The 10653-nt window shown below is 58.2% G+C and overlaps 3 protein-coding genes across 3 annotated transcripts; all 3 read left to right on the top strand.

Moving 5' to 3' along the window:
* The first annotated feature begins 2301 nt into the window (after positions 1-2301).
* On the top strand, positions 2302-4037 carry LOC123783607 (hemoglobin subunit zeta). The gene is made up of 3 exons (XM_045784457.2): positions 2302-2396; positions 3340-3544; positions 3683-4037. The coding sequence occupies exons 1-3, from the start codon at positions 2302-2304 to the stop codon at positions 3809-3811; spliced, it is 429 nt and encodes a 142-aa protein (XP_045640413.1). The 3' UTR covers positions 3812-4037.
* A 503-nt stretch (positions 4038-4540) lies between these two features.
* On the top strand, positions 4541-5333 carry HBM (hemoglobin subunit mu). The gene is made up of 3 exons (XM_045784456.1): positions 4541-4677; positions 4840-5044; positions 5148-5333. The coding sequence occupies exons 1-3, from the start codon at positions 4586-4588 to the stop codon at positions 5274-5276; spliced, it is 426 nt and encodes a 141-aa protein (XP_045640412.1). The 5' UTR covers positions 4541-4585; the 3' UTR covers positions 5277-5333.
* Positions 5334-6918: 1585 nt separating this feature from the next.
* Positions 6919-7767, top strand: LOC123783604 (hemoglobin subunit alpha). Its single transcript, XM_045784453.2, has 3 exons — positions 6919-7075; positions 7187-7391; positions 7542-7767. Exons 1-3 carry the CDS (start codon positions 6981-6983, stop codon positions 7668-7670), a joined length of 429 nt encoding a protein of 142 aa, XP_045640409.1. The 5' UTR covers positions 6919-6980; the 3' UTR covers positions 7671-7767.
* The last annotated feature ends 2886 nt before the right edge of the window (positions 7768-10653 follow it).

Here is a 10653-nt window from a genome sequence, read left to right as displayed (position 1 = left end):
GAGTTGCGTGCTCAGGGCGCCTGGGTGGCTCAGTCGGTTGGGCGTCTGCCTTCCGCTCGGGGATCGAGCCCTGCATCGGGCTCCCTGCTCAACAGGACGCCTGCTTCTCCCTCTGCCTGCTGCTCCCCCTGCTTGTGCTCGCTCTCTGTGTCAAATAAATAAAATCTTTAAAAAAATAAAAAATAAACAAGTTTAATTAATTAATTAATTTTTAAGTTGGTTCCACACCAGTGTGCAGCCCAACATGGGGCTTAAACTCACGACCCTGAGATCAAGAGTCGTACGCTCTACCGACTAAACCAGCCGGGTGCCCCAACAAGCTTAACTTTTTAATTAATTTTTTAAAAAAAACTTAAATACATGCACAACGTGTGTGTTCAAGAAAACCCTGAGTATGTGGAGATGGTGTGTGTTCATAAAACACAAGTTTCAGAAATAAACCAAGTTCATGTGACCAGTGAAAATGAACTCGTAGATTGCATCCGTCAAGCGGGAAAGCGCTCTGCCCCTGCCGCAGACAGAAACAGGCGCCACCGCACGTGCCCCCACAAGCAGATGCCAGGGGCACCCTGAAGGCGACCAGGCTGAGGAGAAGCCAGCCTGCACCGTGAGCGCTGGCTCAGGCCAGGCACGGCAGCGCCGTGGGGGCCTCTTTCTCTGAGCCCACGGGGTGCTCTCTGGAAGGCAGCCCGGCGCTGGCTGTGGCGGGTATGTGACAGGTGTGTGACCACAGGGGCCAGCGGAGGAAACTCTCGGACTTCCCCACTGGACTCAGGCCTGGGCTCCGGGACGGGCTGCAAGCCCCCTCTGCCAGGAGGCCCCAGCTCCCTGCTCCAGGGGTGGGTAAGGTCCAGGACAGCCCAGCTCAGCTGACAGAGGGGAGTAACCCTGACCCTCCTCGCTCAGAGGTGGGAGCTGCTGCCACTGCCATGTGTCCAGCCCTTTTCTCTGTTCAGAACACATTATCAGAGGCGCCTGGGTGGCTCATCGGTGGAGCCACCAACTCTTGGTTTCCGCTCAGGTCGTGATCTCAGGGTTGTGAGATCGAGCTCTGTGTCCAGCTCCGCGCTCATCAGGGAGTCTGCCTGGGATTCTCTCTCCCTCTCCCTCCGCCTCCCCCCACACACCCTCTCTCTCTCTCTCAAATAATAAATCAATAAATCTTTTTTTCAAATTCCTATATTTCTTCCTTTAAAAAAGATTTATTTATTTATTTGACAGAGAGAGAGAGAGAGAGCACAAGCAGGGGGAGCCGAGGAGGGAGAAGCTCCCCGCTGAGCGGAAGCCTGACTGGGACTCGATCCCAGGACCCTGGGATCATGATCTGAGCCGAAGGCAGACGCTTAACCAACTGAGCCACCCAGCCGTCCCTAAATAAATTCCTGTATTTCAAAAAAGGTGTGCTTGTGAGGAAATGATTGTGTTAAATTTTAAAAGTCAAGCCATAATTTAACTTAAAATATGTGCCTAAAAATCTACCCTTTGCAAGAACACATACTAACTGAAGGAACATGTTAAGCACATTAGAATGGTTGCCTGATGGGGGAGAGGGGAAAGGGAATAAGCTAGGAGGGTGAAGAGCTAGAAATAAAGAGTACAGGCTGTGATGGGAATGTGGCAGGTGGAATTGTAGGCTCGTCATCCCAGGCTCTGTGTCAAGAACAAAGCCTCCTCCCACCCTGGGTGTCCAGCTGGGAGAGTTCCCCCCCAGTCAAGCTGCTGGGCGAGGAAAACCTCACCCAGGTGAGGAAGGGGCTACATAGCAGAGGCAGAGTATCTGAAGCCAAGACGGTCACTCACTCCCTGTGACAGCTGGCCTCAGTTTCCCTCTGTGGACCTCCATTCACTCATCTGTAAACTGGTTCATAAGGTGCACTGAAGAGGTGTAAAGACAAGGAAGGAGGTGGGAGTGCTTCTGTGAGAGCCTGACACGTTCTAGGTCACCCTTCCCTCACAAGGACAGGGAGGTCAGGGACAATGACTGTGGAGGCCAGTCATGGGGCTGGGCTCACATGTGGACTCTCCACCCAGGCCTGGGCCCTTATCTCCCTGCAACTTGGACTCTACCTGTGGCCCAACAGGGGGGAGGCCGGAGTGAGAACCCCTCACCCCACCAGTGCGGCCAGGCCCTGACCACACATCCTCAGTGGGTCTGATAAGAGACCCGCCCCCACAGCCCTCTCCCCTCTCCAGACCAGTGGCCACAGCCTGGCCCCCACCCTGGCTCCGTGTATATAAAGGGATCCTGGGGGCTGAGCACCACGGAGGCCAGTCCTGATCACGCCCAGCTCAGCTACCACCATGTCTCTGACCAAGGCGGAGAGGACCACCATCCTGTCCATGTGGGACAAGATCTCCTCTCAGGCAGATGCCATTGGCACCCAGGCCCTGGAGAGGTGAGTGCTGGGACAGAGCCAGTGCCAGTGTGGGCTTGGCGAGGACAGGGGCCAGTGAGGAGGGGTCAGCGAGGATGGAAGATGAATTGAACGGACCTCTGACTGACCCTACGCTCACTGAGGTCTGAGCAGGGACAGGCCCAGGATCTTTCCAGAGGAGCGTGGATGTGTCTCCTCCAAGGCCCCAAGGGCCTAAGGAGGCAGTCAAGAGACTACAAGCACTGATATCAGGGTCCCTAATCCTGCAGGAAGTTGATCCCAGGTAGTTTCCCTGAAGAGATCTTCCTTGCTATAGGGCTGGAGAGGGCATTATTTCTGGCAGACTGTCCAGCAGGAAGCCTGGTTCTGGGGCTGGGAAGGAGGTTTCCGTGGCCAGGCAAGAGGTGAAAAGGAGCTGGAGGCCTACAGTGGGTTTGCAGGGTCAACTGGGAGCAAGGAATAGGAATAGGGCTGAGGTGGGGAGCAGGGGACACATGGAGGCTGAAGGTCTCCAGACCATGGGATGGAGCTCGGGTGAGGGGCAGCAGTCTGAGACGAAAGTGGGTGTCAAGAAGGCAATGCACTGGGGCACCTGGGTGGCTCAGTCGTTAAGCGGCTGTCTTCGGCTCAGGCCATGATCCCGGGATCCTGGGAGCGAGCCCCACATCAGGCTCCTCCGCTGGGAGCCTGCTTCTTCCTCTCCCACTCCCCCTGCCTGTGTTCCCTCTCTCACTGGCTGTCTATCTCTGTCAAATAAATAAATAAATAAATAAATAAATAAATAAATAAACAAACCTTTAAAAAAAATACTTAAAAAAAAAAAAGGCAGCAATGCACTGCTGAGCTGGCAGGTCCGGCGGCAAGGTGGCACGTGGGTCCTCGAGCTCAGAGAAGGAACCAGGGATCTTGGGGAGGTGGACAGGAGGCCACCCTCCTCCAGCACTCACACCATGCCTGCACACAGGCTCTTCGCCAGCTACCCGCAGACCAAGACCTACTTCCCGCACTTCGACCTGCACCCGGGCTCCCCGCACCTGCACATGCACGGCACCAAAGTGGTGGCCGCCCTGGGCGACGCGGTCAAGAGCATCGACAACATCGCGGGCGCCCTGGCCAAGCTGAGCGAGCTGCACGCCTACATTCTGCGCGTGGACCCGGTCAACTTCAAGGTGGGCGCGGGACTGGGGTCCTGGCGGGAACCAGGAGCGCGGGGAGGGGCAGGGTCTCGGCTGAAGGTGCTCCGCCCCACCCCCTGAACTCCCCCACCCGCACCAGGCCGCTCACCCAGCCGCCCTCCCGCCCTTCAGCTCCTGTCCCACTGTCTGCTGGTCACCGTGGCCTCGCACTTCCCCGCCGACTTCACAGCCGACGCCCACACCGCCTGGGACAAGTTCCTGTCCATCGTGTCCTCCGTCCTGACCGAAAAGTACCGCTGAGCGCACCCGCCGGACGAGGGCGGCTGTGGCCCCTTCCCTGCCCCTGAACCTTCTTCCACAATTCCTCCCGAGATTCTCCAATAAATGGATGAGGGCGGAGTGGCTCCTGCGTTCTCAGTATTGGCGGGAAAGAGGGGAGTGAAAGAAAGCGAATGCCGCAGGAATGTGGCGACCCCAGTGTCACCACCGACTTGAAGGCCACCCCAAGTGCGCTCTGGGTCGATCCTTGCGCCTACGGACCCGAGTCGGGAAGCGGCAGAGCAGCCCCAGGCTGGCCCATGCGCTTCTCTCAGGTCAGAGGCGTTTGCCCCTCTCCTGTTTCCCAAATCGCCCAAAGATTGTTGCTTTACTGAGCGTGCTGGGTGCGCGTCTGCACTTAAGCCTGATGTCAGAGCTCCCGCGCTGCGGGGACCCATGATTCGATCGCTGCTTCCCTCCCTGCCCAGCGCTCTTTCTCCCAATCCCTCCACCGGCTCCCTCCTGAGAGGTTCTAACTTTGCCTGCACGGGAGTAATTCCAGATCCAGCTAAAGTCTGCAGCAAACGCACGCCCGCACAGCCGCGTGAGTCAGTGCGGGTTAGCTGGGGCCCCCCAGGCGGGGGCCTCGGCGGCGATAGGGGCCTGGGCTGGAGACATCTCCCCGTGCTGGCCGAGGGTCCCCGCGTTCCTGCCGCGGTCCTGCAGATAAGGGCAGGCGGGGCGCCTGGGGTGTGGGGAGGCTATAAGGAGGCGGGCGCGGCGGGAGGGGCCCCCAGAGCGCGCCCCGCCAGCGCCATGCTCAGCGCCCAAGAGCGCGCCCAGGTAGCGCAGGTCTGGGACCTGATCGCCGGCCACGAGGCGTCCTTTGGGGCGGAGCTGCTGCTCAGGTGGGTTGAGGCGGGGTTTCCGCGATCGCAGGGAGGCGGTCACGGGGTTTTAGGGCCTGAGGCCAAGGAGTGGCCGAGGCGGGAGATTCCTGGGTGAATGAGCACGCAGGCGCTGGAAGGACCACGCGGCCGCCGTCCTTACTCACCCACCTACTCCTTCAGGCTCTTCACGGTCTACCCCAGCACCAAGATCTACTTCAAACACCTGGGCTTGTGCCTTGACGAGACTCAGCTGCTGACCCACGGACAACGCATGCTCGAGGCAGTGGGCGTGGCCGTGCAACACATGGACAACCTGCGCGCGGCCCTGAGCCCGCTCGCCGACCTGCACGCGCAAGTGCTCCGCGTGGACCCCTCCAACTTCCCTGTGAGCCCGCCCGGGCCTCAGTAGGGTTCGCGCGCGCCGGGATTGGGGCTGGAGAGGGAATTGGCGAAGGCAGTCCCCCTTTCATCCGCCCCTTCTCCCGCAGCTGCTGATCCAGTGTTTCCAGGTGGTGCTGGCCTCCCACCTGCAGGGCGAGTTCACCGTAGAGATGCAGGCGGCCTGGGATAAGTTCTTGACCGGCGTGGCGGTGGTGCTGACAGAGAAGTACCGCTGAGCCCCCACGCCCGCCAGATCAGATCTCTGCATGTCAATAAACAGGCCTCAAACGCCAGACTCTGCCCGTGTGTGGTCTTTGGGGAGCGTGTGGGCTGAGGTTATTGTGCCTGGGCAGAGAAGCTCCTGGTCCCGTGTGGAGCCTCCCGGAATCTTAGGGTGCAATCCCGAACCTTTGCGCACAAAGGAAGGGGGGCCTGGGACTCTCAAATGGGGACAGTTCCTGGGTTGACAATCCCGGGTCTGGGCAGGGTGTGGATTCCCCAAAGCCTTCAACAGTACAATTGCCCTGTTGTGATGGGGAAATGGGGAGGGGGGCAAGTGGGTGCTAAAGTGTGGGAGGTTCTTAGGGTGCAGTTTGTTTCCAGCACACCCACGGTGACACACCATTCACAAAGCACATTTGCATTCACTCGTTCATTCTCCCTGCATAACTCCTGCTGGGAACTAACAGCTGGGCTCCTCAGAGGGCGGCTTTTGCAGACAAATGTAGGCACCTAGGCCCAAGGGTCAAGCTCCTGGCCAGAAGTCAGAGTTCGGGGCCAGGACTCCTCTGACCTTCTTCCCTCCCTCCCCACCACGCTCAATCTGCAGCAAACTTTGCCTTAGCCAAGTTAGCCCTTCCTCTGAATCTCCTAGGGTGGGGGCTGGGGTAGAACTCCTAACTGTAAGATCAGGCAGACAGGGCAGGTTTCGAACCCCGTTCACACAACAGCTCTGTGACACAGGACATGCCAGGAGCAATCTGAGCCCTAATGCATGAGATGTGAACACAAACAAAAAGCCGCACCTTCACCGGGTCTCTGGAATAATTTCTAAGATCACAAAGCAGGGTCAGTACCTGGCAGGCCCAGGGCCACCCAACCTCCACTCCAGCCCAGCCACTCCTTTCAGTCTCTGCAGGTCCCCCAACCAAGGCATTCCTCTCCTTCACCCCCAGACCCAATCCCCACGGTCAATCTCTTCCCCCTCCACGGCACTGGGGTAGGAATCTTGGCGCTCTACTGAGAACCTTCTCCAACAAGGGACCGAGGCCACAGAGTGGGACTCTGGGAGCTCACCAGACGCTGAATGAGGAAAGTTCCCAGCTGACAATCTCAGTCAGTGCAGGGAGCACTGAGCCTGACCTGGCCGGACATGCCCAAGTCCGAAGGATGCAGGAGGGTTAGCCCTGACCATGCCTCAGCCGAACCACCCACCCCGCTCCACAGCCGGTGCCTGCACCTGTTACCCCGGCGTGGCCCGGAGCGCCTGCCCACCATTAGGGGAAGGAGGGCTGGAGCACCTGATTCACGCTCCTTGTTTACATGGACCGTCTACAGGTCTTGCTCCTGGGGAAAGTTTGGTGCAAAGACAGCTTGTTTCGCTTCAGAAAATATTGTGCTCTCCTTCCCAACCAGCAAATACCCCAGGTTCGGAGCAACGGCGGTGATCGGTGGGTGGGTTGGGAACCTGTGTGGCTTCCTGGAACCACAGGAGCAGAAATGGAGGGTACCACAGAGACCTGGATCTCGGTCTGCGCGGAACGGTGAGAGTGAAGGTGGCCTTGGGACCCCTGCCAGCACTCGCTCTGGACACCTCCTGGCACTGGGCCAGCCAATGAGCGTGGCCCAGGCGGGCGTGCCCCTCGCACCCCGGGCATAAATGCTGGCGCACTCCCCGCCCCGCACATTTCTGGTCCTCACAGACTCAGAAAGAAGCCACCATGGTGCTGTCTCCCGCCGACAAGAGCAACGTCAAGGCCACCTGGGATAAGATTGGCAGCCACGCTGGCGAGTATGGCGGCGAGGCTCTGGAGAGGTGAGGACCCAACCTTCCCCTGTCGGGGTCAGGGCTCCGCCACCCCCCCCCCCCGGCCCTTGTCCTCCACCGCCCACCTAACCCCGGCTCACCCACGCCTTCCTCCCGCAGGACCTTCGCGTCCTTCCCCACCACCAAGACCTACTTCCCCCACTTCGACCTGAGCCCTGGCTCCGCCCAGGTCAAGGCCCACGGCAAGAAGGTGGCCGACGCCCTGACCACCGCCGCGGGCCACCTGGACGACCTGCCGGGCGCCCTGTCCGCTCTGAGCGACCTGCACGCGCACAAGCTGCGAGTGGACCCGGTCAACTTCAAGGTGAGCACGCGGGCCGGCGCGGAGAGACCTGGGGCAGGAGGGCGCAGCGAACCCTGCTAGCAGGACGGGGAGTCCCTTGGGCTGCGGAAGGTGGAGCGCGGGCGGGCGGCCGCATCCCCCGACGGCCCCTGACGTCCCCTGTCTCCGCAGTTCCTGAGCCACTGCCTGCTGGTGACCCTGGCCAGCCACCACCCCGCGGAGTTCACCCCTGCCGTCCACGCCTCCCTGGACAAGTTCTTCAGCGCCGTGAGCACCGTGCTCACCTCCAAATACCGTTAAGCTGGAGCCGCGCGACCCTCCCGCTCCCGGCCTGGGGCCTCTTGCGCTCCGCGCACCTGAAATTCCCGATCTTTGAATAAAGTCTGAGTGGGCTGCAGCCTCTGTACGCCTCGGTTCTCTTTGTCTGCGACCGTCCCGCGGCGGGGGCGGGGGTGTGTGGGGGGTGTTTCTCCTCGCTTTGCAGCAGGGTCCTCTGGGCAGCGGCCAGGAGAGGGTCGGTAGGAGAAGCCAGGCTGATGCTTTTGAGAATGGGCTGAATCATGCTCCAGGCCCAGGTGGTGCCCGACTTCCAAGGAAGGTTTCCTCTCTGGGGTGAGAGATAGGGGGGTCCTAACTTTGCCACACTCTTCTTTTTTTAAGCTTTTATTTATTCATTTATTTATTTATTTGAGAGAGAGCGGGAAAGAGGGGAGGAAGAGGGAGAGAGACAAGCAGACTGCGTGCTGAGCTCAGAGCCACGGCGGGGCTCCTTCTATTGACTTGAGCGGAAACCAAGAGTCCGACGCCCAAGGGACTGAGTCCCACAGCCCACCACCCCCTTTTGAAGTCTCTCTGACTGATGCCGGTTAAACAGTCTGATCAACACAAAAGAAAGCAAAACAAACCACAAAACTACACCACTCCGGAGCAACTGTGGGTGCTGGACAATTTCTGTGCGATTCCCACCTCCTTCCTATCCGAGGGAAGGTGGGTTGGAAAGGGGGTCGCAGCTCCCTGCACCCTTCCTGGGTCACAGGAACCCTCTGAGGTTAGAGTGGGGTAGAGTCAGGGAAGGAGAGTGGGGCCTGAGCTGGGCGAAGCAGTCCTGTGCACGTGGGGAAACGCTTTAGCAGAGCACCTCGCTCCCTGTTCCCGGGAGGCACATTAACAGCTCACCCTGCCTGCAGCCCTGTGTGTCCCCCCCCCCCCCCAGCGCACCGCTCCCCTACTCAATAGCCCGAGGCTCCTGGGCTCCCCAGAAGTTGTCCTGTGCTGTGAGCCCCTGCCCAAAGTGCTGAATCCCAGGACTCCTCTTCGCACACCCCGCCTGGCTCTGCTGTCAGTGCCTCCAGCCCAGCCTGGTCTCCAGGGCAACTTGCAGCCCTGGGCAAGTCTGGGGATGGTGGCGGAGCTTGCCTGCTCACCGCTTTCTTTTTGGACACGGACCTTTCTGAACTGCCTCCTCTTCACCACGCACCCTACCTCTACCCTAGAGTCCAATTCATTTTTATTTAAATGCAGAAAACACTTAAGAAATAAACTAAAATAAGGGGCACCTGGGTAGCGCGGTCGTTTAGCGTCTGCCTTCGGCTCAGGGCGTGATCCCGGCGTTCTGGGATCGGGCCCCACGTCGGGCTCCTCCGCTGGGAGCCTGCTTCTTCCTCTCTCACTCCCCCTGCTGTGTTCCCTCTCTCAATGGCTGTCTCTCTCTCTGTCACATAAATAAATAAAATCTTTAAAAAAAAAAAAAAGAAAGAAACTAAAATAGGCCCGTGCTTTCTCCCCGCCCCCCCACCCATGGTCTTTGTGTTACTCAAAGTAGGGAAAGAGAGTCCCTCTGCCCAGCCCCTCACCCCTGTGGCAGGAGCACAAGCTAACAGTTAGGGACTGAGCCTTCTGGCTCCTATCCTGTACTGAGGGGACACAGCCACCTCTACAACTACACTCTCCTTTAGGTCGAAAATATCATCATACCCTAGGTATTTTTCTGCAGCCTGCTCTGCCCAGTGAGCCCTGTCTCCACTACATCTCTTCCAGAAGATTTTTCAGCTTTTTCTCATTTCACAGACTTATTGGTTATTTAAAAAGCAAAACATTAATTAATTTATTTGAGAGAGAGTGCGGGGGAGGGGGAGGGGCAGGGGGAGAGGAGAGAGAACCTCAAGTGGACTCCGCTGGGCACAGAGGCCAACGCGGGGCTCAATCTCACAACCTCGAGATCATGTCCTGAGCCTAAACCAAGAGTCAGACACCTAACCAATGGCACCATCCAGGTGCCCCATTATTGGTCCTTTCTATTTCTGTTAATTTCTTGTTAATAACCTTTGTCAATTGTTCCCATAAGTCATTTGTTTTTCTCTTTTATATATATAGATGTGGAAGCTCTTCCCATATTAGGAATATAACCCGTTGGCTGAGATATATCCCCCAAGTCTTGTCTTAAAAGGACTCAGTGTCAGGGGGATTGGAACAAGATGCAGAAGGGGGATTGTCCCAGGCCTGGAGGGAGGGTCATTGATTTCTCTAAGCCCCCAGTGTCTAATCCTTCTTGGGAGGCCAGGATTGGGCCGCTGGCTGTGACAAAATCAGGGAAAGGGTAGAGGGTAGGAAGGGAGAGTGTAATGAGCTGGGAGGAGGGTCCAGTGTGAACAAAATGAGAAGAACAGACACAAGAAGACAGAGCAGAAGGGAGAATTGCTGAGGCTGTCTGGAGCCTCTTTCTTCTGTGTCCCAGTCAGTTTGACCATTGCTTCCTCCTGGACATACAGGGCAGGTCTTGAGGGAGGGTCCTAGGAGAGGAATGGGGGCAGAGGATGGTGCCCACCCAACCCCTCCCCAGAGCACAATCTTCGCCCCAGGAGAGGACATCCAAATGGCTTCTCACTCCCTTTTCCCTCACTGAGTTCTGATGATTTACTCACCAGGACCCTTCTGCCACCAACTAACCCAAGGGACTTGGCACCAGTAAGGGAACTTTACCAGCTGGAGTTCCTGCCCCTTCCCACCAGACATTCCTCCCTTCCCCCCCCCCCCCCCCCCCCCCGCTGCAGGGTCTGGCCAGCCTCATCGGTCCCCTCATCTCCCCACCCCCATTCTGCAGCCACAGAGGCCTTCTCTCCTCCTCCCCACCCTCGAGTCATGGGTAGCTCCCCTCCACCCTATTCTGCCTAATATGACTCATCCTCCAGTCTCGCTTCCTTAGGGAAGCCCACAGTGGCCCTCAGACTAACCCTGATTATCCGTGAATGCCTCATCCACTCTCTCCATGCTTCCTTGGGTCTTT

Source organism: Ursus americanus, chromosome 2 (genome assembly GCF_024610735.1).
Source record: "Ursus americanus isolate L20-20 chromosome 2, mUrsAme1.1.p, whole genome shotgun sequence".
In the NCBI taxonomy this organism is placed as follows: Eukaryota; Metazoa; Chordata; class Mammalia; order Carnivora; family Ursidae; genus Ursus; species Ursus americanus.
The sequence above is the reverse complement of the archived record's forward strand: the minus strand, read 5'-3'. Positions and strand labels throughout refer to the sequence as shown.

What these genes read in the sequence shown, in the direction of transcription:
- LOC123783604 (XM_045784453.2), top strand. Translation starts at nt 6,981, where the DNA reads ATGGTGCTGTCTCCCGCCGACAAGAGCAACGTCAAGGCCACCTGGGAT. An exon ending in GGCGGCGAGGCTCTGGAGAG is followed by an intron (nt 7,076 to 7,186) that starts GTGAGGACCCAA and finishes TTCCTCCCGCAG; the next exon opens with GACCTTCGCGTCCTTCCCCA. An exon ending in TGGACCCGGTCAACTTCAAG is followed by an intron (nt 7,392 to 7,541) that starts GTGAGCACGCGG and finishes CTGTCTCCGCAG; the next exon opens with TTCCTGAGCCACTGCCTGCT.
- LOC123783607 (XM_045784457.2), top strand. Translation starts at nt 2,302, where the DNA reads ATGTCTCTGACCAAGGCGGAGAGGACCACCATCCTGTCCATGTGGGAC. An exon ending in GGCACCCAGGCCCTGGAGAG is followed by an intron (nt 2,397 to 3,339) that starts GTGAGTGCTGGG and finishes GCCTGCACACAG; the next exon opens with GCTCTTCGCCAGCTACCCGC. An exon ending in TGGACCCGGTCAACTTCAAG is followed by an intron (nt 3,545 to 3,682) that starts GTGGGCGCGGGA and finishes CCCGCCCTTCAG; the next exon opens with CTCCTGTCCCACTGTCTGCT.
- HBM (XM_045784456.1), top strand. Translation starts at nt 4,586, where the DNA reads ATGCTCAGCGCCCAAGAGCGCGCCCAGGTAGCGCAGGTCTGGGACCTG. An exon ending in GGGGCGGAGCTGCTGCTCAG is followed by an intron (nt 4,678 to 4,839) that starts GTGGGTTGAGGC and finishes CTACTCCTTCAG; the next exon opens with GCTCTTCACGGTCTACCCCA. An exon ending in TGGACCCCTCCAACTTCCCT is followed by an intron (nt 5,045 to 5,147) that starts GTGAGCCCGCCC and finishes CTTCTCCCGCAG; the next exon opens with CTGCTGATCCAGTGTTTCCA.